Raw genomic sequence first — 20,836 nt, 5'->3', positions numbered from 1 at the left:
GAGTGGCAGCAATGATCTGTAGCGAGTAAAGCTGTAATGTAGTGTTACATTACTGTTCTGAATTTAATTCAAGCCCTAATACATATAAAGGAGTGGTTTACAAAAATGTATATCTGTGAGAGAAGAGTGACTTAATATTCCTTTGTGACTTCATGTTTGCATTAAATTAGCAGTCCTATAGGGAAATATGGAAACGGGAGTTGTTTACAGCCCACTCTAAGCTCTTACTGAATCCTGCTGGGCCTCTGTGCAGGAACTGGTGTTTTCAGATCACACTGGCTTGTAGTAGTTTTTACAGGACAGCTGTATCTGTATTCAAATGCAAAAGCCCTGGTAGTGTGGCCTGGTTCCTATGCCACTGTAGAACTAAGAATTTTTCACATTCTAGAGGGTTATTTTGAATGTAGCCAGACAGCACAGTTTCAGTGCAGACTGGAACAAAGACTCAGTGCTGAAGCTGGTGGGTGCTGTGACCTGGACTGGAGCGAGCAAAGCTTTCCTGAATTCAGCCTTTGAAATGGATATCCCCTTTTCTCCTGCATTTCCTCTGCCTCGTGTTTATTTTCAGACTTAGTGACACTGCTGTTGGTTTCTTCCTTCTTACTGTCAAGTTATCGCTGTGGGTTTTCCTTTACTTTGGCTAAAGAAACAAAGGGATGGGGAAGATGCAAATAGTGTCTCGGTTCAAGTCATCCATAAGACATTTGCATGTGGGGGGAGGACCTAAATATACAAACACAGCTATTTTGTCTGACAATTTTTCCCCCCTCAGAACTGAGAGTAAATTCTAGTATTTTCCAGGGTGTCTAAATTACACAGGAGGTTTCCAAGAACATGGAGCACAAGCAGATGTGATAGCTCTCCCACGATAAAAATTGTATGTATTCAATTTATTCAGCAGAGCTCAGGATGGGAATCCAGTGATGGATAGGTCATGCTGACCCTGTGTGTCAAACAGATTTGATTTCAGATGAATGAGAAGGAAGAAACCTAGCTACAGGAAGGTCATATTTCACTGCCTCTTTACTGTTCTTCCAGAGATTTCTGTAATTCTTTCCTCACCTTATTCTGCTTTTCTGTCTTGAATGCTGCAGAAGCAGCAGCAAGGTTATGGTTTCTGTGGGGTGGCTTCCAAGGGCTTGCACAACATGCACCGCAGCATTAGTCTGAGGAGTCTGGGTTGAGCTCAGGCGCCTTCACTGTGACAGGTCATCTGTCAAATACAGGCTTGGACAGACAAAGCGGCTTTAACTGACCAGTCCAGTTATTGGCTCTTCTGGGGTCATCTTGGCTGGATTATTTATCTGGAGCTTATTGAACTCATCAAAATCCTTTGTCACTCTGAAATATTTCAGAGTAAGTGATGCACCGGAGGGTGGAGAAGCAAGTGTCTAACAAAGGCAGCAGATTCTGGACGCTTTATGTTGTGGGGGCATCTGATGTCTCCCTCAGCTTCACAGGGCTTTCAGTGACCATCTTGTACCCTTTTTTCTTTATTAGTTGAGGTTACGCTTAAATTGGAAATTAGCTCTTACTCTTTCCACCATTAAGCATTGACTCCTAGGTTGTTTGCCTTTAGCCCATCAGTTTCTGAGAGTTTTGAGCTACTCCACTATCAGTTTTGAGCACCTCCGCAATTAGGTAACCCTCAAACGCTGAACAAATCTATTCTTCCACCTCTTTGAAAGTCATCCTATACCTCACTCTTGTTTGCCTTGTATTAACCCAGAAGGGCTCCCAGCCTTTGCCTCTGCACCCAGTGCAGTTGCCTTACCGTGTAACCTGGAACCTCCTCCACATGCTATTAGCAAAAAGCCGTCAGATCTGTAGGGCCTGTCCAACAACAGCTTCCTGCATGGAGAAACAAGCACCCTTGAGCACCTTCTCTAGTCTCCAGCTCAGCCAGTCCTTCCCTTTTCATCGGTGCAAGCAGCAGTCCAGGCTTCTTGCCCAGACACTGCTACTCAACCACGAACTCAGCTAGTTTGCTCTGAACTTGTTTGATTTGCTAGGGGCATCTACATGCCTTCTTGCTTGATGCTGTGTTAGTCATTCACCTCTACAGCAGGGCTGGAATTGCTCTCGGCTCCTTCCCTTCTCACTGCTGTGCTGATACTTGCATCTGGTTATTAAGGTTTTGGTGCAAAAGATGTGGTTCGGTTTTTGCCTTTTATCCGTAGGGGTGCGAAGGTAAATGTTTGTCTTGTGAAGAAAATCCAGGTCTTGCTAAGCTGATTATAAAGAATATTGTTCCTCAGCTCTACGTGTAAATGTAAAACTTAACAGGCCTTCTTGAGCTATAGGTTTAAATCTGAGATGCGATGCTGGCTACAGCTGACCTGAACTGGAAGATGAATCGATCGTGGGACTGCATGGAAGGAAGAGCTGGCGAAGGAAACTCAGTCTTGCTTTGGAGAGCTGTGCTGTGTCACCGCCTCTGCTGGAGGGTTCCTTGGTGAAGCTGGTCTGGTGGTTTGAAGCAAACTTCTCACGGATGTGTCTGCCCGTAAGGTGTTCCTCATTGTGGGGGTATTCAGCATGAAACTCGGGGCAGTGACTAAAGAAGAGTAAGTGCTTATTCTGGTGCATGCCCCAAGCTGCCTCTTCTGGTTCCCTCAGCCTTCTGACCTTCTGCAGAGATGCTGGTTGCGTAGCAAATGCTGAATCACAGCAGTTCAGTCCAGTGTATTTGGTATATTTCTAAAACATATTTAAATTGCAGTGGTTCACAAATAGAAAAACCCATGTAAGAAGAGACGGATGAACAACTTCTACCCCTGGGTATCTTGGGGTGGACAGCAGTCCATGAACATGCACTTGTAGTATCTCACAGAAAGTCCGCAGGTGGAGAGCTGGATATGCTTTTAAAATTAATTCCTTAATAGGTTTATGCTAACTCACGATATCTGTTACAGTGGTACAGAGGGATAATATTTCTACTGATAACTTTATATGCAGTTTGCAGCCAAGCTTAATATGCAGTTTGGGTGATACATCCCTTTGGTCGCCTACAGATCTAAGAACCAAAATCAGAGACCACCAAGATCTGTGTTTTAAAGAGATGCAAAGACACGAACGAAGAGAAAGAATTGAAGGTGACGCCCAGCTGATAGTAAGAAGCTGGAAGCTGCTAATAGAGTTCAGTGAACAGTCATGTATTTTTAATAGCTTGATTATACCCAGTAAAAAGCCATGCCCTCATAGCTTACAGCTGTGATGACATTGTCCAGAAATTGGCAGGCCGGAGAATTTGTAATGTGTCCGTTAACCGGTCTTTCTTTTACGTGAAACATACCCTCTAAAGAGGGATCGTGCTATGTAGGCAGCAATAGTGCGATGACGGTCCTTTCTTTGCGGTGCTGAAACCGCTGGGACCTTGCTAGCTTCATGAATGTATGAACAAAGGCTCCGATTACCTTCAAAGATGACACGCTTCCTCTTTGCTTTCTTTTAAGGCGTCTGGCTCTGCAACCGGAGCTTGAACCGGTAGAAACTGGTTGCCGCAGGCAGTTGTGTGATGGTCAGTGTTTGTTCTGGGTTTGCGATACCTGGGTGCACGCTGAGGGTTGTGCGGAGCAGGGCGTACCCCGGGGCGCTATGTGAACCGTGGCCTGCAGAGTGCAGGTTGGAGGTTCAGCACGAAGAGTGCGTAGAGGGAGACGGGAGGCGTCCCGAAGCTTCCCGCGTTTGGCACTGGGGTTAAAAGACATCAAGTGTGTTCTGTGATTCTGAACTAGAGGTCAAAAATCGGTAGCCCCCACTGTGCAGTGGATTTTGTGCTGTATTCGGAAGGGTAATTACAACTGTCAGCGTTGTAATTTTTTTTTCTAGATATTGATTTCCTGTGCAAATGGAGACTACTAAAAAAATAAACCAAACGAAAAACCAACCGTGCTGCTTCTAGTTCTTCGCTACGTTCATCTGTGGTGTCAGGAGGGCTTTGGCTGTATTGATCTCGCTGCAGGACCAGGGTCTTAGTGGAGCTATGATTGCGTATTAGTAACGTCAGTATTTAGTAGTGCCCAAATACATGTATTTTACATTGCTTAGGGTATTACTTTGCTCTGTTTATCCTGCACTAGGATTCCATGCGGTTTCTATAGTGAGGAATTTGTTGTACACGTGTTCATCTTATTGCAACACTTTTTGCTTTTAAATACCCACATCCTGTTTTTCATTACAGGATTGACCCCTGTAGGCTCTCATAGCAGTAGAACTAGCAATAAATGTTTAACCCGTGGATCATGAAATAATAATTTCATTTGAAAGAATAGCATAGCTTACAGGGAGTAAAATATAGAAAACCACTTCTGCTAGGTTTTCTGTTCAATGTTTAACACTATGCATTTAATCTCGGTGTGTGTCACATGCCACGTTCAACTACTGTGCTAGAGAAAATGCATTTTCAAGGAAATGCTTCCCACGCGTAATACATGGCCTTTTGTGGGGAAACTACAACAGATGCATGCAGCCAGATCACTTCACCTTCTTTCTACAAAACCATTTAAAAGAGCCGGAATGGGAGGGGAAGGCCACTGTGGAAGTGGGGAGACAGTCTTAAGTTGCTGGAAGAGGATTTTGGTTCAGGGGATAGTGCCGGGTCAGGAGGAGCATTGCCTGACAGCCTGGGTTACAGGAACGTGGCATGATGTAGACCAAAGCTCCAGTATAATGTGAAAACCCAGGAAAAAATGATTGAGAACAACGAGGAAGCAGCTGTAGAGGATGCTACCAGTGAGGTAGTGATGTTCCTACCTTTTGTAAACTGTTTTGCAGAAATCCTTCATGAGTTAAGGCTTTATAAGTGAAAACTTTTAGCTCAAACTAAGTCAACAAGAGATTCTGGGACAACGTAATAATAAAATCGATGCTCATAGGAGAGAGAGAAAAGGTATGAGCTTTTCATTTTCATGGTTAGCGCTGACCGTAGGATGAGATCAGACTGGTTTAGGTAAACATAACGTATTAAAACAGGGCTAAAGGTTGGACCTAGGCTGCCTAGAAACAGGTTGTTAAGTCGATCTGCTTCATGTAAAAATGCAGCTGCACGTTGGTGATGAGGCTGACGCTGCGACGGGGCAGAGCCTGGCACTGCAGGTGCGGCGAGGGCCTCGCTTCTCCCCAGCTTAGCACCTGGGGTTTGAATGAGGTCACCCTTAACAGATGGAATGTGTCTTGGTGTTTCTTAATGTCTCTGAATTCATAGACATTTCAATGTTAAGGCTTTTCTGTTAATTTTTTCTTTGTAGTGTGTGTAGATACATGTAGTTGTCATTCAGTATTTGCCACCTATTGTTTAGCTACACCTATCTAGTCCCTATTTATTTTTTTTTTTATTACAAAAAACTAAGCTTGGAAGAACTTTGTTTCTCTCTGAATTTCTCTCCTTCCCAGCTTGTTTGCAGAGGAGGAGACTAGCGAAGGGTTTCTTTCATTCTTTTTTTTCCCCAGGTTTTTATCAGCTCCTTGGCAAGAATACCTGAGCACTTCCAGAGTCTTTATCTCATCCACCTTCATAGCACCCCCCTGGGATGGAGGAGTGTTACGGGGCCCATCTTACAAGTGCCTGGGAAAATAATTTTAGAGAGATCATTTTAGGCTGTGGTAAGCTGGAGCTGGATTCTGGCATCCTAAAGCTCAAGCTGATATGTAATTTATTGCCTTTTCCCTTACCCAAGGCTTCCTCAAACCCTCATTTATTATCTTCATGAAGGATTTTAGCTGTTCTGAGGCTAGGAACTGACTAAAGAAATAAACATTAGCAAGTCAAACTAGAAACATTGTTTTATTTTTTTTTCTCAGTTCTTGATTTGCAAGTGTAGTAAGGAAATACTTAAATCAAATACAGAGCTGAAAAAACAGAACTCATTGTACTCAATCAACATGTCCCAGGTCGGTGTGCTAAAAGTCCTGCTTAACCAAAGCAAGTGACAACGACTTTTTTTAACCACTCGAACCACTTCTTCCAGAAAGAAAGAAAGAAAATCCCGCCTTCCTTGCTCAGGCAAAGCCCCTGCTGAAACCGGTGGAAGTGGGGCTAGCAGCAGAACAAGGACAGCAAGAGGGAGACAGTAAACCTTAACCCCCAGGACTCTAAGAACCTAAAAAATAAGGCCCTTTACTCCATTTTTACCTTCTCGGTGCAGCCTTGTGTTACATTAGATGAAACAATAAAACTCCTAGGAGAGACGTGGCACCACAAAAAGAGGGTGTGTTAAGTGAGGGCGTTTTATTTCCAAGTCATTTTGTAGTAAATTCAAATTTCGGCTGCATTTTAAAAAGAAGTATCACACACCCTTGAGCAAAGGCCCAGCTAATACCCTTATTTCTCATCAGCTTATCGCTGACACATGTCAGCATCAGGACTGACCTGTTTCTTTTCCCTGAACCGCAGAGCTGAGAATACTGGGAATAGAGATGGCGTTTGGCCTCGGGAATTAATTTGAAAACCTCAGGTTTTGGAAGGAGCTGTGCTTTAGCGTGCAGTTCACAGAAAAAGTGCCTGCTTGCTGCCCGTGTGTCTCCGCTCCATCTTGTCTTTTCAAATTTGTGGAGTGCATGAGAAGGAGTAGCATTCTAGGTAACGTAGGTGATGGGCTTACGTGGTGACAGCTCCCAGAAGACGATCCAGAAGCCAAAAGGTGCAGATGTTTATACATGTCGGCTTGGCATGCCGGGTTTCGCATTGGGCTTCCCATTCACAGGCCTAGAGAGAGAGGGAAGGTTTTGATTTACTTTGATGTAAAAGGAACAAGAAGGCAATTAATGTACGGCTGCTGATCAGCTCGTTTAGCCTTGGTCTGCGGCCGGGGACCTCCAAGAGCAGGCTGCAAAGTGTTTCTAAATCCTCTTCGTGCTAGTGAAGGATCCGCCAACATTTCAACTAGTGACAGCCAGTAGGACGACTTTCTTAAGATACACTGCTAATCAATTGTTACACTAATTAAAAATAAATAAAAAGGCTTTTTTAATTTGCCTCTGACTTTTGCACACTCCTGTCCTCTCGTCAAGCCTTTCTTCACATTCAGAAATGAATGAAGAAAGAACTCAGGGCTTTTTTTGGAGTTGGGGAAGCTGTTATCAATTCATAAAGACTTTTTCTTGTTGCAAACCAGTTTCCTGCAGAGGAGCTTAAAAGGAGGCTTCCTAGACAACCAGCGTGCTCCCAAAATGATAGAAATTACTGGTCTCCAGCAACTGATAGTTTTATGCTGATTTAATGAGTTGGAGATTTGGCACCCGTTTTCACTGAAGATTAATTGGTGGTGGAAAATGAATCCTACAGCTGCCAGCAAGAATCCCAGGCCAGATCCCGAGGCGCTCTTTAATTGAGTGAATTGCACTATTAACTTCCAGCGAGCTTCATTTCAATAAGCGGGAACAGCTCAGAGCAGCAAGAATTTCCTCTCTTAAATAAAAGCTTAAATATGCTACAGTTGCTTAAACCAGGACCCTGTCATGTCGGCGCTGCCGGAGGAAAGCTGTCCTTGATGAGATGATTTCCTGAGGCACTTGTAACCCAACTGCTCCATCAGTGCAAGACTGAAGAGCTCTGCGGTGTGTTTTTTCTCCTTGGGGACAGAACATCTTTGCACGGGGCTGGCAACAGGAATTGAGATAAGTGAAGAATGCAAGCATTGTCCTCATCAAGGCTGCAAGAAGAGCTCTTCGTTATCACTTCGCCCTTGGAAAGCCAGGCGAGGATCAGAAGAGCCGCTGGGTAGAATAAATATCCATTGTAAGAATAACAGGCTGTTCCCTTTTTCAGACAGGTTAAAAGAAAATGCAGGTCTGTGGGTAGAGCTGTGTACTGATACATACGTAGAAAGATTGCACCCAAAGGGCAGAAGGCATTGCCACTCAGTGCCTCTTCCCTTAAACACTGTTATTATTCAGGCAATGATTCCTGATGCGTTCTGCCTTTAAAAAAATAAATAAACTGTAGGGATCCATTTTCTGTTAATGTAGGGGGAGGGAGGTCCTTTCTGAGTGATCGTATTAATTTGGACAACTAAAAAAAGGATTAACTTTTTTTACTATGAAACCCATGGATGTATAACAAGGAATATGAAATTACCTGATTTAAAAGATGCTTGATTTGCAAAGAGCAAGGCTCCAGAGGTGTGACAATACTGTTCTAAACTTTCTTGCAACCCAGCTTTTCCAAGTGCTAGCCCGGCGCTGGCCTGGCCGGAGCAGTAGCGGGGATTTCAGTGCTAGAGCACTCTCTTGCCGCAAGCCCTGGGGTGGGGTGGACTCTCGGCACGAGGCTTGCAAAACTGCAGAAGTGGGTTTCTGCAGAGCAGGCGAGGTGAAGAAACCGGCCGCAGGGAGGTCGATTTGCAGAAGCAAAACGCGTGTTACTTGCTGGCAAAAGGATTTCGTGTTCCAAACTGGCAAATTGCAATTCTTATTCCGATAGTGTTTTCCTGGTGACTCAGGATGATGAGTGGGTTGGGGAGGCAGGAGGGAAAGCATAAAAAAAGGGTTCCTGTCTGCCCGGGGAAATAGGTTCACTCTAAAGCTATACGTATCTGCATTGCTGTTTCTCAGGAAAGTCATCTGGGGCTGCGTCAGCCTCTCCGCTACCGTTACTTAGTGCCTGTTCGGGGAAATTGAGGCGTAAAGCCATAGTGGTGTTGGTCCAAAATTGTGCAGAGGGGGACTTGGGATGCAATAACTTGCACCTAATCCATGCGCACAACCTGAAAGTCCCGTGATGAAATTAAACGAACGGTTTGGGGAGGGCAAGGGGTGAAATACGGTCACCCCCGGGCGCGAGTTGGAGTAGCGCATTGGGAGCACACAAATGTGATGTTAGTTATAAGCATGAGGAGATGCGCAAAGTTTTTAGGCTGCCACAAACACCCTCTGTCTTTCTCTTTAGTACCTCCTGCAGTGTCAGTGCTCAGTGATTTGAATTACTTCATATTAAAAAACCAAACACAGGAGAAGAGAATCTTATTTCTCTTTTTTGCCCTTAATTCATTAGAGTCCCCTCCCATCCACCGTATATCGGATGAAGAATTTTTAGGTCGCTTTTTGGCACCTGCCTGCTTTATCGCTTGAGGGTGAGGTGCTGCCAAGTTTAAGAGAAAAATGTCACTAGGAGAAAAAACACCTGTCACTAACCTTTTACATCTGCATCTTCGTCTTCTGGTTTCTAAAATAGAAAAGAAAATGTTTTAGGTTGAAGACACTGAGTCACAGCTCAGTAAAGAAACGCTGCAGCAAGGTAGGGCTGGCATTCCCTAGCAGCTTGCTATCTTTAAGACTAACAACGGATAAACCGAGCTTATTTTTGAGGAAAGCCATGCCAGTGAGCGGTGCTGCAGCTCATGTTTCCCTGGCGGTCCACTTAAGTATTTTCATGAATTAAATTTTCACGTGAGTAACAGTAGCAGGGTCAGCCCGGGAACACTGACAGTGATTTTTTTTTTTTTTTTTGCTGTCTCCAGCGACTTTGGCATGTTGCTGAAAATCCATTGGCAGCAATTAATTTCTACAACAGATGAGTAGCGATGATGCCACGCAGCATGCAACCAAGTTGAACGATACTATTCCCCATTTTAGCATCTATGTCGTCGTGTATTCGGTGAAATACAGCGTCGAGCCATTGATTTTAGCACAGGGTAAAAACCCGTCCTTGAGGGTTCGGGCTGCCTGCTGCAGAAATTAACTGCGGCTAATGGCTTTTCACTGATCGTTCACATCAGCATTAAAAGGCAGAAATAAATCACTGAGTGGCGTTTGTAGGTTAACAGATGTTGCAGCTTATCAGGGAATCCTAGTGCACGTGGAGGGCCCCTGGTGACTTCAGAGGGAATTTGGACCAACTCTGGGTGCTCTGCTGCATCATCAGCTATTTCCCTCGACAAGAACGATTTTTGGCTGTGGCTTATCGGTGTTTTTTCATTTATTCCTTCTTATCGCTGCAGACCGTGGGGATCAGTATTTTTCAGGGCTGAAGGATGCTGAAAAATTGTATTTTTTTAAACTGGGTCAGCTGGCAAATTCATCTCACATCAACTCCAGGCTGCGGGGTCAGTGAGGATCTAGTTAGGTTAATTCAGCAGCAAAACACTTTGGTGTTCCAGGGAAACAAGCTGAGCCAGTTTAATGAAATCAGTGTAACTTCTGGGGGTATCGGGAAACTCCCCGAAGGAAAGTTAAACTGATTTCAGTGAGCGTTAAATTGATTTAAATACCTTTGCACTCACTGCTTGCTCAGGGTAATTTAAAGACATTTCAAACATGAACTTTCACCAAGGACTTTTGTCTACCCAGAGATTTTGCATTACTGCTTTAACCGTAGCAGTCTCTGAACCTGTGTGATTAAGTTGCCTGCTTGGATACAGCTCGAGCTGCTAATGGGAGTCTTGGCATTTGAATTTGCAAGCCCTGTGCTGGAGCGTGATCACCCTATTTTGTCAAAGTGTTTCAGGTTCTGGTACTTCTACCCCCGATACACCAATTTAAGGATGGTAGAGGCAATACAGTTTGATAGAGTAAGTTTTGTCTATTTATAATCTGTTTTTCTTCCTTGTAGTGTAGAAACTGATAATTATTTCTCAGGCTAAGCCTACTGATGAGGAAAATATGGACACTGATTTTTTTTTTTTTTAACAGTGGTCCTTCTCTTGGGTTGACTGTGTCCTGGTTATCTGATGCCTACGTAAAGGGGATAGCTAGAAGATCCATTCCCCTGAAGGACAGGGCTGCTGTCCTTGGGCTAGAGGAATATCTACAGGGGGTTCTGGGTAAGACTTACGTTGACACAGCATGACGGTGACTGCCAGGGCAGTGAGGAGCAGGAGGCAGGCACCTGCCAAGGGAACCCAGATGAAGATGTCACAAAAGAAATTCAGCTCTTTCTCCTTGATGGTCTCTGCAGGAATAGGGAAGAGGAAGGGTCCACCAGGTGCTCGTGGCTGGTGTTACAGCCAGCTCTGGTGGAGCCAAGGGACCCGCCTGGCGTTCAGCGAGGCTGGTGGTGAGGCAGAGGGCTTCCCCTGGCCCCCAAAGGCAGAGGTGGGCACCAGGGACGTCCACAAGCACAGCATGGGTGTCATCCCCAGTGGTAAGCATTTGTTAGGGCTGCTGCTCTAGGCATTTTCCTGGGGACTTGAAGGGAGGACACGTAGCTAAAAGTTTTCTCATGTCCCCTGCCAAGGCTAAAACCAGCCCCAGCCCCCAAGGCTCTGCCCTCCCTCCACCTCTTCCCAGTGTGCCCAGCCAGGAGACATGCTCGTGCTTTTTAAGTCATCCTTAGCCTTTCCTAAGTGGGATGAAACATTGGGGTTTAACCCTCCCAGCTGCACATACCCAGGTATCCAACTCTGATAAAGCTCTAAAGATTTTTCCCTCCCCCTCCCATCCCAAAGTGCCTGCAGGATCCCCCTCAGTAGCAGTGGACCAGAGCCCAGCCCTTCCCCTCTCCCTCCCTGCAGCTGGGCTACCTGGGTTTAGGGTCTTCAGGCAGGGGTCCTTTTCGGTGATGCCGTGCTGGGTGGTGGGTGCTGGAGTGGTGGGTGCTGCTGTGGTGGTGACTATAAGTGAAAATGGATGAATACGGCATATAGGAAAATAAAATAAAATAGCTCTCTCCTGCCTTTCTGCTCTCCCATCCCTGCCAGGCCACAGCTGCTCCTGTGGCCAGTGTAGGGCTCAGGTTCGGGGGGACTTCATGGAGCCCATTTTGGATAGTGACTCCCCCAAGGAGGGTCTCCTAAGACCCAGTAAGGAGCTGCAGGCTCCTTATTTCTTGCTTTCTGCCACCACCCTCAGAAAGCCTGAGTAGCCTCAGGCTGGTAGGACTTTTGGGACCTACATGAGGTGAGGAAGGATGGGGTGGTGGTGGGCTTTGCTCTAGTCTCGTCCCTTCAGAGCCATGAATGGGAAGGAGAAGTGGGGATGGGGAGGCGATGCTGGGTCTGCCCGTTTGTCTTTGCCTTTGGGCAGGGATGATACCATGAGGAGGAACGGCAAGCAGGGAGCCTCTGGCAGGAGGACAGGCGCATTGGTCACAAGATGCCTTGGGCAAGCAAGCAGGGAAATGGGGTTTGTGGGAGAGGCAACTGATTAAAAAAGGCATGGGCAGGGGGTGCTGGACATTTTGTCAGAGCTAAGCAAGGTTGGGTGGAGGTGTTGCTGACCTGGGAAGAAGGCAGGCTGGCCATGGCTGAAGTACAGCATTTGGTTGCTGTTCATGAGGCAGAAATAGTTCCCCTCATCCTCCGGCATGAAAGACTTCACTACCAGCTGGTAGAACCTCCTGCTTTTCGTCGCCTCGAAGCGGCTGGATGTCCTCTTGTTCCCCTCAAAGGTGGTCCGGGGCAGGGAGGAAATGAAGACGATGAAGTGAAGGGTCCCATTCTTGTCCAGGCGGACCCAGAATACACCGCTGTCGTCGTTGGTGGTCAGACACTCCAGCTCCAGCCGCTGTCCCAGCCGGGGGTGCGTGATGCTGCTGTTACGAAACCTGGCCGTCATCTTGTGCTCCTGGCCCTGGATCCCAAGGCAGCCTGCGGGAGAGAAATCCTCGTGGGAACTGCTTGGGAAGAGCCACGTCCCCTCCAGGCAAACCTTGTTCTCTGTCCATGGGGTGCGAGGTCAAATGCAAAGGATGACCGTGCTGTCTAGATGACTTGAAGGTTTTATTGGAGTTCTTGCTGGGATCGTGTGTGGAGGGTGCTCAGCAATCAGCCACCTGGGCTTTAAAGATGGGTGCTGCCCTTCAGCAAAGCCTTTCAGCTACCTTCTCAGGGATGGTACCCCTTCCCAGCTTATCTGAAGTGATTCCCTAAAAACACTGACTGCTAAATCCCCTTTTTTCCCCTTCCCTCTCCCCTCCAGAACCACCTCTCCGACCGGGCTCCCTTCCCACTGTGTATGAAGCTGCAGCCACCCCTCTGGCTGCCCTACGCTGGCTGAGGTGATGCCACCTTTACCTCCGCAATTACCGAGCAAACCTCAAAGTCAGCCTTTTTGGTTTGCTTTTTATTTTCCCTGTAACTATTTAGCCCAATTTCGTGGATTCAGTGGAAAGAGTTTACTTGCCCCTCCCAGTGAAGGTGCTGCACAACCCTGTGTCCATACTCACAGAGCCCCAGAGCAAGCAGAAGGAACCGTGCAGGAGACCCGGCCATCTTCTGCTGGGGTGGCCGTCTTCGGGGATGGTGTGGCGGAGCAGAGATGATCTTTCTCGCTTGAGTTGGGAGGCCGTGTCACTCTTTGGAGAGGATGTGATGTCATCAGAACCCTCTTGGGTAAAAAGACGGTGTTCGGCATCTGTAGCAAAATTAAGGGAAAAAAAAATTTCTGAAGAAATTCAGTTCTAATCCAGAATCTGGTCTCATTGATCGTTATCAGTTCTTAATGGTGCCTCAAGGATTTTGCCTCGATGACTTCCCTAGAGATTCAGACTGATGATGCTCGTGCCTGAGGTAGGATCAGCCACCGCAGCCTGCTGTCTCCCAGCCATCCGGGGGTTCACAGCAGCTCCAGCTCTGCAGAAGTCACGGACAAGCCCCGTGCTTTGGCTGCAGGCCCCAGGTTGCATTTCTTGGCAGGGATTCTGCTGCCTTTACCTGCATGCACTCAAGGGGTCTTGTGTGGATAGCAGAGCACACCGTATTTTATTACCCAGCAAGCACGATGGGTGTTTCATGGCATATATCCATCCGTATTTTTTATCTCCAAGCACATGCATTGCTGACACGCAGCTGAGTTCTTCAGGTGCTCGATCGTTCTCTTTGCAATTCTTCTTTGCAATTGCTCTGCAAAAGCCGCTTTGTGCAAGGCAGGTGGTCTGTGATCTGAAACCCATCGAGAAAGCCCCATGCCCCAGGAGTATGCTTTTTTTTTTTTTTTTTAACATCTTGTGGTTTTCATCTCTAACCATAGGGGCTTCCACCCTGCCAAAAAACCCTTGCATGCTTCAACGGAGAGGGCCCTTGCTGCTGCCTCCAGGTGACCACTTGCACATGGTCAACGCGGGTGATGCTTCCTGGAGCTTTGCACATACAATAGCAACAGTTTCACCAGATCGCAAAGCGGTGGGCTGGTGTTTTGTTTATTTCTTCAGTTGGCAATTCCTGGGTTTCTTGCTGATTATTTTTCTGTGCGAGGCATTTTTCTATTACTCCTTTGCAAAGAAAGCCGCCTTTTCCTGGGTATGTCAGAAACCAGGTGCTGCTGACTTTGATGCCATTGCTATTGTGGCTGCTACTTAGAGATGAGTTATAGAAAATGCTTCTGGAACTGGGTTTATTTCACTGGCATCAAAGCATGTTGGTGAATGAAGAAAGCTGCTGTTAGGCCTGCTGATGCGTGTGAAATTCACACTTTCATGAGGCTGTGATATTTGTGATGTCTACCAGAAATAGAGCAGATCTTGGCAAAATGAAGAGAAAATAGGTTTTGTCAATTAAACAACATTACAATTAAAAACCAAACATCCCATCAAGCAAATGTGAACATCAGGCTTGAGGTTCTTCCAAGGTTCTCCAGTCATCTCCAGATGAGACATCTAAGTGATGTTACTTGTGTAGGCTCCTTCTGGTTTCAGTGGGCAGTTTATTTTCCTTATCCTAAGTAGAATTCATCCTCCCTTTATAATGGGATAAGCTGCTTTTGGGAAGCACCTGTCTTCACGGGCTGATGGAGGAACATGGGCAAGGAACTGAAACCATGGGCCTGCCTTGTAGATGACTACAGCTGAGTCTCATGTTTTCTGAGATGCTGAAGTGAGCTGGTTCCTGCCATCCATTGGGATTGTTGTGTGAGTGCCCCCCGAGTTCCACCACTACCACAACTCAGTGTCAGAAAATGAAATTTCAAAGGCATTTTAAAAAGCACAGCCCTCTTGAGACCAAAGTAGGAAAATTCCCGATTCCCATTTTTCAGTATGATTCGAATGGAAGTGAACACGCTGGCAAATGAGGATGGATCAAATGTTTGTCAGGACTAGGTTCTCACTCTGCTGTAGAGCGTGGATGCTTACCTACAGCACGTAGTGCATGTCCTCAGAGATGGGGTGATGGATGTGCTGGGAGAACCTATACGATTAAGGGATCATCCAGGAAGGGCTATTGCCTTTCTTAGTAGGGACATCTTAGTTCTCTCTTGTCTCTGATTAATGGTAAATTTTATTATGAATCAGTCCTGGGTGCCAAACTGGAGCCCAGAGGTTCCTCTCCTGGATGTAGAGGTGTCCTTGATCTTGGTCCTTGTGGCTCACAGATTAAGCTGGTTTCCGTGCGAGACCACCATTTCCAGTGTTACGTTCAGACCCTGCATCACTGCTCAGAAGGCTCCTTTTCCTCTTCACACTCTTACTTGCTGAAGCGCTTTATGACTCACCACTACACGAAAGATACCACCAGCCCCTCTCTCTTCTGATGCTTGCCCATTGCGCTGGGCAAGGGCGATGTTGGGGAGTCACAGGAGATGGCTTCAGGGGGAGCTATTTCTTTCTGCTGCCTGCAATAAACTGCTAATGAATAGATCCTTTTAAGGCAAGACAAAAGCTTATTGTCAGTGGAGTGATACAGCTGTAAGCGGGCTGTTGTGCATCTCTTTTCAGCATGGACACCCTTCGTTGGTCAGAGAGGGCACCAGGGAAGTGTAGCTCCGATGGAGATCCTGTGCCCCCATCTCATGCCTCCTAAATAATAAGTTAGCTGGGGCAGGGATCGTCGTCTTCTGGGTTCTGTGTTTAGGTATCGCTTAGCACAATGCTGGTTCCATTTTGCATAGTAAAACAACTGAAACAGTTGCAATTAGTTGATTACGAAAAGCTCCAGGCTTAAACAGGACCTCCAGGAAAAGCTCTAATTTAAAATCAACACTTGTATAAATAATTTAGATCAGTATATGTATGTTTTACACTGGTGACCTACTCCAAAACTGGGAGGTGTAGGTGGTTAATGAGGTTAATTAAGAAATCCCTTTGCCTTTAGCATACTCTGGTTTGGCAGTTTGTCCTCTAGATGATATTTTGAAGTAGACTTGTCATTATTAGACTGAGGACCTAAGTCAAATCAGTGAAACACTAGCATTAATAACATGTTTTATTAGTAATTCCTATTGTAGTGCCACAGTGATGACATGACTAAGGCAGAAGAAAAAATTCAGACAACCAGTTACTTCTGCAGAGCATTGTATAAGAGATGTCAGGAGACCAGACAGGTTGGTTAGACAGTAGAAGGTAATTTCTTTTTTCTCCCAAACCTACCAACAAGCTTCATTTTACTCGTAGCTAAGGTTGCAGTGCTCTGATTGCTGGTGAACTCCAACCTAAGTTGCTTATGACCGAGGCTTATCTTTATATACTAAGGCAAGCCTAGGTCTGAATTTATTTAATGTCTAACAATTAAACAGGAGACAGGAGCAAGGAGAGAAGAGACAAAACCACACAGGGAAGAGACTGTCCCGGTTTTGGCTGGGATAGAGTTAATTTTCTTCTTTCCAGACTGACAATGATCCGCATTTTTGGAATGGGGCTTGGTAGGAGGTGAGTTTAGGATTAATTTTCCTTGTGCTTACTTACATCCATTTAACAGAGAAGACATGGGAAATGAGAGGGAGCTTGGGGCATCAGAGCTGGAGGAGGTGCTGAATTTCGGATATGACTGATTTCTTAGTTATTTTAAGGAAGGATCTCAGTGACTTTTGCATAGTGGTAAGAAACTCTTCAGCTTCTTAGTATCAGCAGTATCAGACATCGCATGGATGTCTCACAGATTGGTGTGACTGGCGGCAGGAGCACGTCTCAGGACACGGGAGTTATGCTGTGATGGTTGGGAGACACAAAAGGAGCACCAGAATGACTGTGCTCTGTTGGGTCCGCTGTTTTTGTCGCCCATGGTATCTCCTCCTTGTAGGGCTTCAGAAGGACTTCCCATTGCTAAGCAATGATGCAGCCTTGCTGATGATGAGCAGATGCTGCCTGGTCCCTGCAAGCGATCAATTAGTGGTAACTCAGGGAGTGACAGCGGACTGTGTTTGCTTGAGCACTGCTGATTCTTCCTGTTGTTAACCTTTGAAGGATCTCTTTTGTAAGGAGGAATGGAAACTTTCAAAGAAGATTTCAAAATTTAGTCGCAAATCACAAACTTTTCTTTCAAATGGAGGAAAAAAAAATGTTGAGGCTAAAGCACACAACTTTTCCGGTGTGAAATAAAGCTGTGGTTTATGAGCAACTTGCTGCCCCCCTTTTCTTTGTAAAGCTGCAGCATTGAAGGGGTTTGGAGAATGTCAAGTGCAGCTGTCACGCACCAGATACTCACAAACCACCTTTCCACTGCATGTTTCCAATTCAGTGGCCAACACTGCACTCTCTTCTGGGTACTCTTAGTGTAAACATCACATATCTTAAAATACAGTATGCAAACCACAAACACTCCTGCACTCCCACCTCTCCGTAGTGGGGACATTTAACCTGATCAATGGGTTGAAAATCTCCACTGCTGCACATCTTTACTGTTAACATTTTTGAGAGGGAACTTTAATTTGGTTACAGCTAGCGGGAAGGAAGTGTTTCCATTTCTGAACATCCACCCCTCCTGCTGACAGTGCTGGCTGTATGGAAACCTGTGGCTCACTTGAGATTACTTGCTTCACTTGTTTTGTGGTCCTATTAGTTGGCTGGCTTGTACAACTTCCTATTTCTTCCTGATTCTGCATTTTCTTGAAAAACAAACCTCGCTGTAGAATTAGACCTGTAAGACAGAACGCTAAGCTGTGACACCTTGCTCAAAGAGGCAGAGGGGAGGATAGATGGCTGCATCAAAAAGCAGCAGCTGGTTTAATGCTCTCCCATTATCAACAAAACAAACTGAATTTGGTGTTAAGAGTTTCACGTTTAACAGCCTGATCCCCACCATTGCTGTGAAGAGATGTGTTTGATTACTCTTTCCATATCTGTTCTACCAGATGTACCATTCTCACCCTGTTTGTGAGCGTTGGACTCCGTAGCCATATAACAATTCATGTTTAAAACCTATCCTGCAAGCTTTATTTTTATGCACATTAATTAATTGCATTTGTGCATTGTAAATACAGAACTGCAGAAGGGTCTTTCAGAGACTGGGCAATACAGGGGCAGGTGAAATTTGGAGTAGATGAATGTGAAGTGATGCATGCAAAGAAAACCAGTCCTGGCTTTGCTATAAAGTGAGGAGCCAGATATTGCCATTGAGGGGTGAAAATTTGGGTTAAGACAGGTAATACCATGGAAACATCAATTCAGTGCCCAGCAGGAAAAGCAAATCGGATGTTAGCAGGTAGGAAAGAAATTGGGTACAAAACAGAGAACACAGCTGTGCCATTTTATGGTCCAATGCTCCAATCCATGGTCAGTCCAACCCATGGACAATCCACGGTTGTATAAATCCTTGAATGCTGTGTGTTGGTCTCACCCCCTCCTCTCAAAGAAGATGTAGTAGGACCAGAAAAGGTTCAGAGAAGGGCAAAACAGAGGATCGGAGGTCTGAGATGGATTTCGTGTAGGCAGGCTAGACCTCTTCAGCCTGAAAACATGATTTAACATGATTTATACACTAAAGGTCTCCAGAATCGTGAGTAGCTGGGAGGGAATGGAGAGGGATTGATTGTTCACTGCCTTTTCCAATACAGAAAGTAAAGGGCAGCAGATGAAGCTGCTGTGGGTCAGGCTGAAAGCAAATGAAGTCATCCTTCACCCACGGATGTCCCTGCCAAAGGACATGGAGGATGCAGAGCCCGGACAAGTGCTTGGAAGAGAGGTCCATTGTGGGTTCCTCAATAGATAGCAACAGACTCAGGAAATCTTTTTAGTTAAAAATAGTCTGAATATTAAGGGGGAGTATCATATATGATTGTCCTGTCCTTATTATTCCTTAGCCATCTGCTCGTAGTCAGTGTTGGAGACAAAATAGTGGTGTGGGCAGACCTTTGCTCTGAACCAAACCAGTCATTTTTATATTCTTAATGATGAGATCTCATTACAATGTGTCATTTTAAGGAAGCCATTTGCTACAAAACTCCACATCCATTTCCTCTGAAACACTATTAATTTTCCAGTTGTCTCATTCTTTAATGTAGAACACTTAAATCTTACTTAGCTGTTGGCCCTGCACAAGGACATTTATCCCCAGGAATGAATCCGGCGGTTCTCCAGAGCTCTCCAAACACCTCTGTCCTCTGGACAGCAAGTAGTGAGAGAAAAGGGCAGGGTCCAACTCTTTCATGTAATTACCGTCGTAGAGAGAAAGAAACTGTTTTCTGGGTATGTATTCAGGACATAGGAGATACATACACATGAGCTGCCGATGGCTTTCCGACCTGTCTCTCCAGTTGTGTGAGTTGGAAGATGATGGGTTGGAGACAGTTTGAGCTTCACGTGGCTCCTGCCCTTCAGGGCAGCAGCATTCATTCATCCCAGCAGGCCCTGTGTCCGCGTCCCTGTCTGCTCATGGTGGGTCAGGACTCTTTCCACAGCCCTTTGGGACTCTCCCTTGCTCGTTTTGCAGCCACGAGCAGCGCAGGGAAGGGAGAAGGGGCTATATCGCCAGCTCCTCCATGGTGTGCCCACCCATAAATGACACCACTGAGGAAGCTATGGCCATCTTTGGTACATCACCCCCCTTCATCTCAACAGCAGAGCCCGTCGGAGCAATTCTGCGGTTACCTGGGACCTCGAGCAAGACACCTTTGGTGCTGGGAGAGGGCAGAGAACGCAGGTGAGTTTTTCCTTTCTCTATTTTACAGTTCAGGGTACCCTGGATGCCTCTTGGAAGAGGGATAATGGCCAGGAAAGATGTTTGACCCTGGCCAACTATCTCAGTTTGTGTCCCAGCTTTGGGGAGGTGAGGAGGGACCCAGGTTTGGGGACGAGGGGAATTTGCACGGCGGCAGCTGCCTTCCCCCAGCATCTCCTTGGGGATGGCAGCTTGGGCTCTGCGCAGTGGGATGTGACCCACGTTTCTAAATTACATCAAAATTATCCTGGCTGTGGTAGCGACGGGTGAGTCAGATTAAAATGAAACAACCTGAGGGAAGGCGTATATTTTAGTAATGGCTGTTCCGCTGCTGCTCTGACTCGTTTCCTCCTGCATCAAGAAGACTTGAGACATATATTTTAATAACAGCAGTGTCATTTGCAGCTTGTTGCTCAGGGCAAGAATATACAATTCCAGCCCCCAGAAATATTTTGTCTCAATTTTTTTTGAAGAGACTGATAGGAAATATCCCAACTTGAATTTTGCATTCTGTGCTGATGTTAAGGCATAATGTTTTGAAGCCCTGTAGCTGGGTGTCAGCACAGCCCAACACCTCTCCCTGAGACATCAACCAGTGAGTTTACCTCGTGCTTATGCTGGACAACGATTGCGCCTTGAGCTTTGCTGAGGAACGTCAGCGGTTCTGCCTGTGACCCTGCCTGCAAGCCAGCTGCAGGGCCCCCAGCAGCCCAGCACCTCCTCCCGTGGTGGTACCTGAAGAGACGTCAGGTATGGTGGGACTCGGCTGTGGTTTCTGCCACGGGCCATGCTGCAATGTGGAAGAGCAGCGCGCACCCAGCTTGTCCGAGGACGCCCTGCTTGTCCCCGGAGGCAGCTGCATGCTGCCTGCACGGCCTGCAGCCCCGGCTCTCCGCGCTGGGAGGGAGCAACAGGAAACGTGGTGGGTGAGATCACACGCGTAGCTCTGGGGACGGAGATGTCTCCGAAGCCACAGCCCTCCTCCCTGCCCAGCCTCGCAGGGAGGGCGGTTTTCCTGGGGAGGGAGGTTGGTTGCACCCCATATTTTGGTGCCCAACCTCCCGTCTGGGTGTTTTAAGCACGAGCAGAGAAGG

The 20,836-nt window shown here is 46.3% G+C and overlaps 1 protein-coding gene across 1 annotated transcript; it reads right to left on the bottom strand.

Moving 5' to 3' along the window:
- Nucleotides 1-5,996: 5,996 nt before the first annotated feature.
- On the bottom strand, nucleotides 5,997-13,148 carry CD8A (CD8a molecule). The gene is made up of 6 exons (XM_009331877.1): nucleotides 13,103-13,148; nucleotides 12,156-12,524; nucleotides 11,460-11,549; nucleotides 10,772-10,888; nucleotides 9,133-9,163; nucleotides 5,997-6,706 (listed from the first exon to the last, which is right to left on the bottom strand). The coding sequence occupies exons 1-6, from the start codon at nucleotides 13,146-13,148 to the stop codon at nucleotides 6,652-6,654; spliced, it is 708 nt and encodes a 235-aa protein (XP_009330152.1). The 3' UTR covers nucleotides 5,997-6,651.
- Nucleotides 13,149-20,836: the final 7,688 nt, after the last annotated feature.

This window comes from Pygoscelis adeliae, unplaced genomic scaffold (assembly GCF_000699105.1).
Source record: "Pygoscelis adeliae isolate BGI_AS28 unplaced genomic scaffold, ASM69910v1 Scaffold209, whole genome shotgun sequence".
Taxonomy (NCBI): domain Eukaryota; kingdom Metazoa; phylum Chordata; class Aves; order Sphenisciformes; family Spheniscidae; genus Pygoscelis; species Pygoscelis adeliae.
Note: the sequence above shows the minus strand (reverse complement) of the source record. Positions and strands in the feature narration are given on the sequence as shown.

Bases quoted from the DNA above. Each gene is read 5' to 3' on its own strand.
- CD8A (XM_009331877.1), bottom strand. From the start codon at position 13,148: ATGGCCGGGTCTCCTGCACGGTTCCTTCTGCTTGCTCTGGGGCTCT. The intron at 12,525-13,102 runs GTGAGTATGGAC...TCTCTCCCGCAG, and splicing joins TCTGCTTGCTCTGGGGCTCT to GCTGCCTTGGGATCCAGGGC. The intron at 10,889-11,459 runs GTAGCCCAGCTG...CTATTCCTGCAG, and splicing joins CCTGAAGACCCTAAACCCAG to AGACCATCAAGGAGAAAGAG.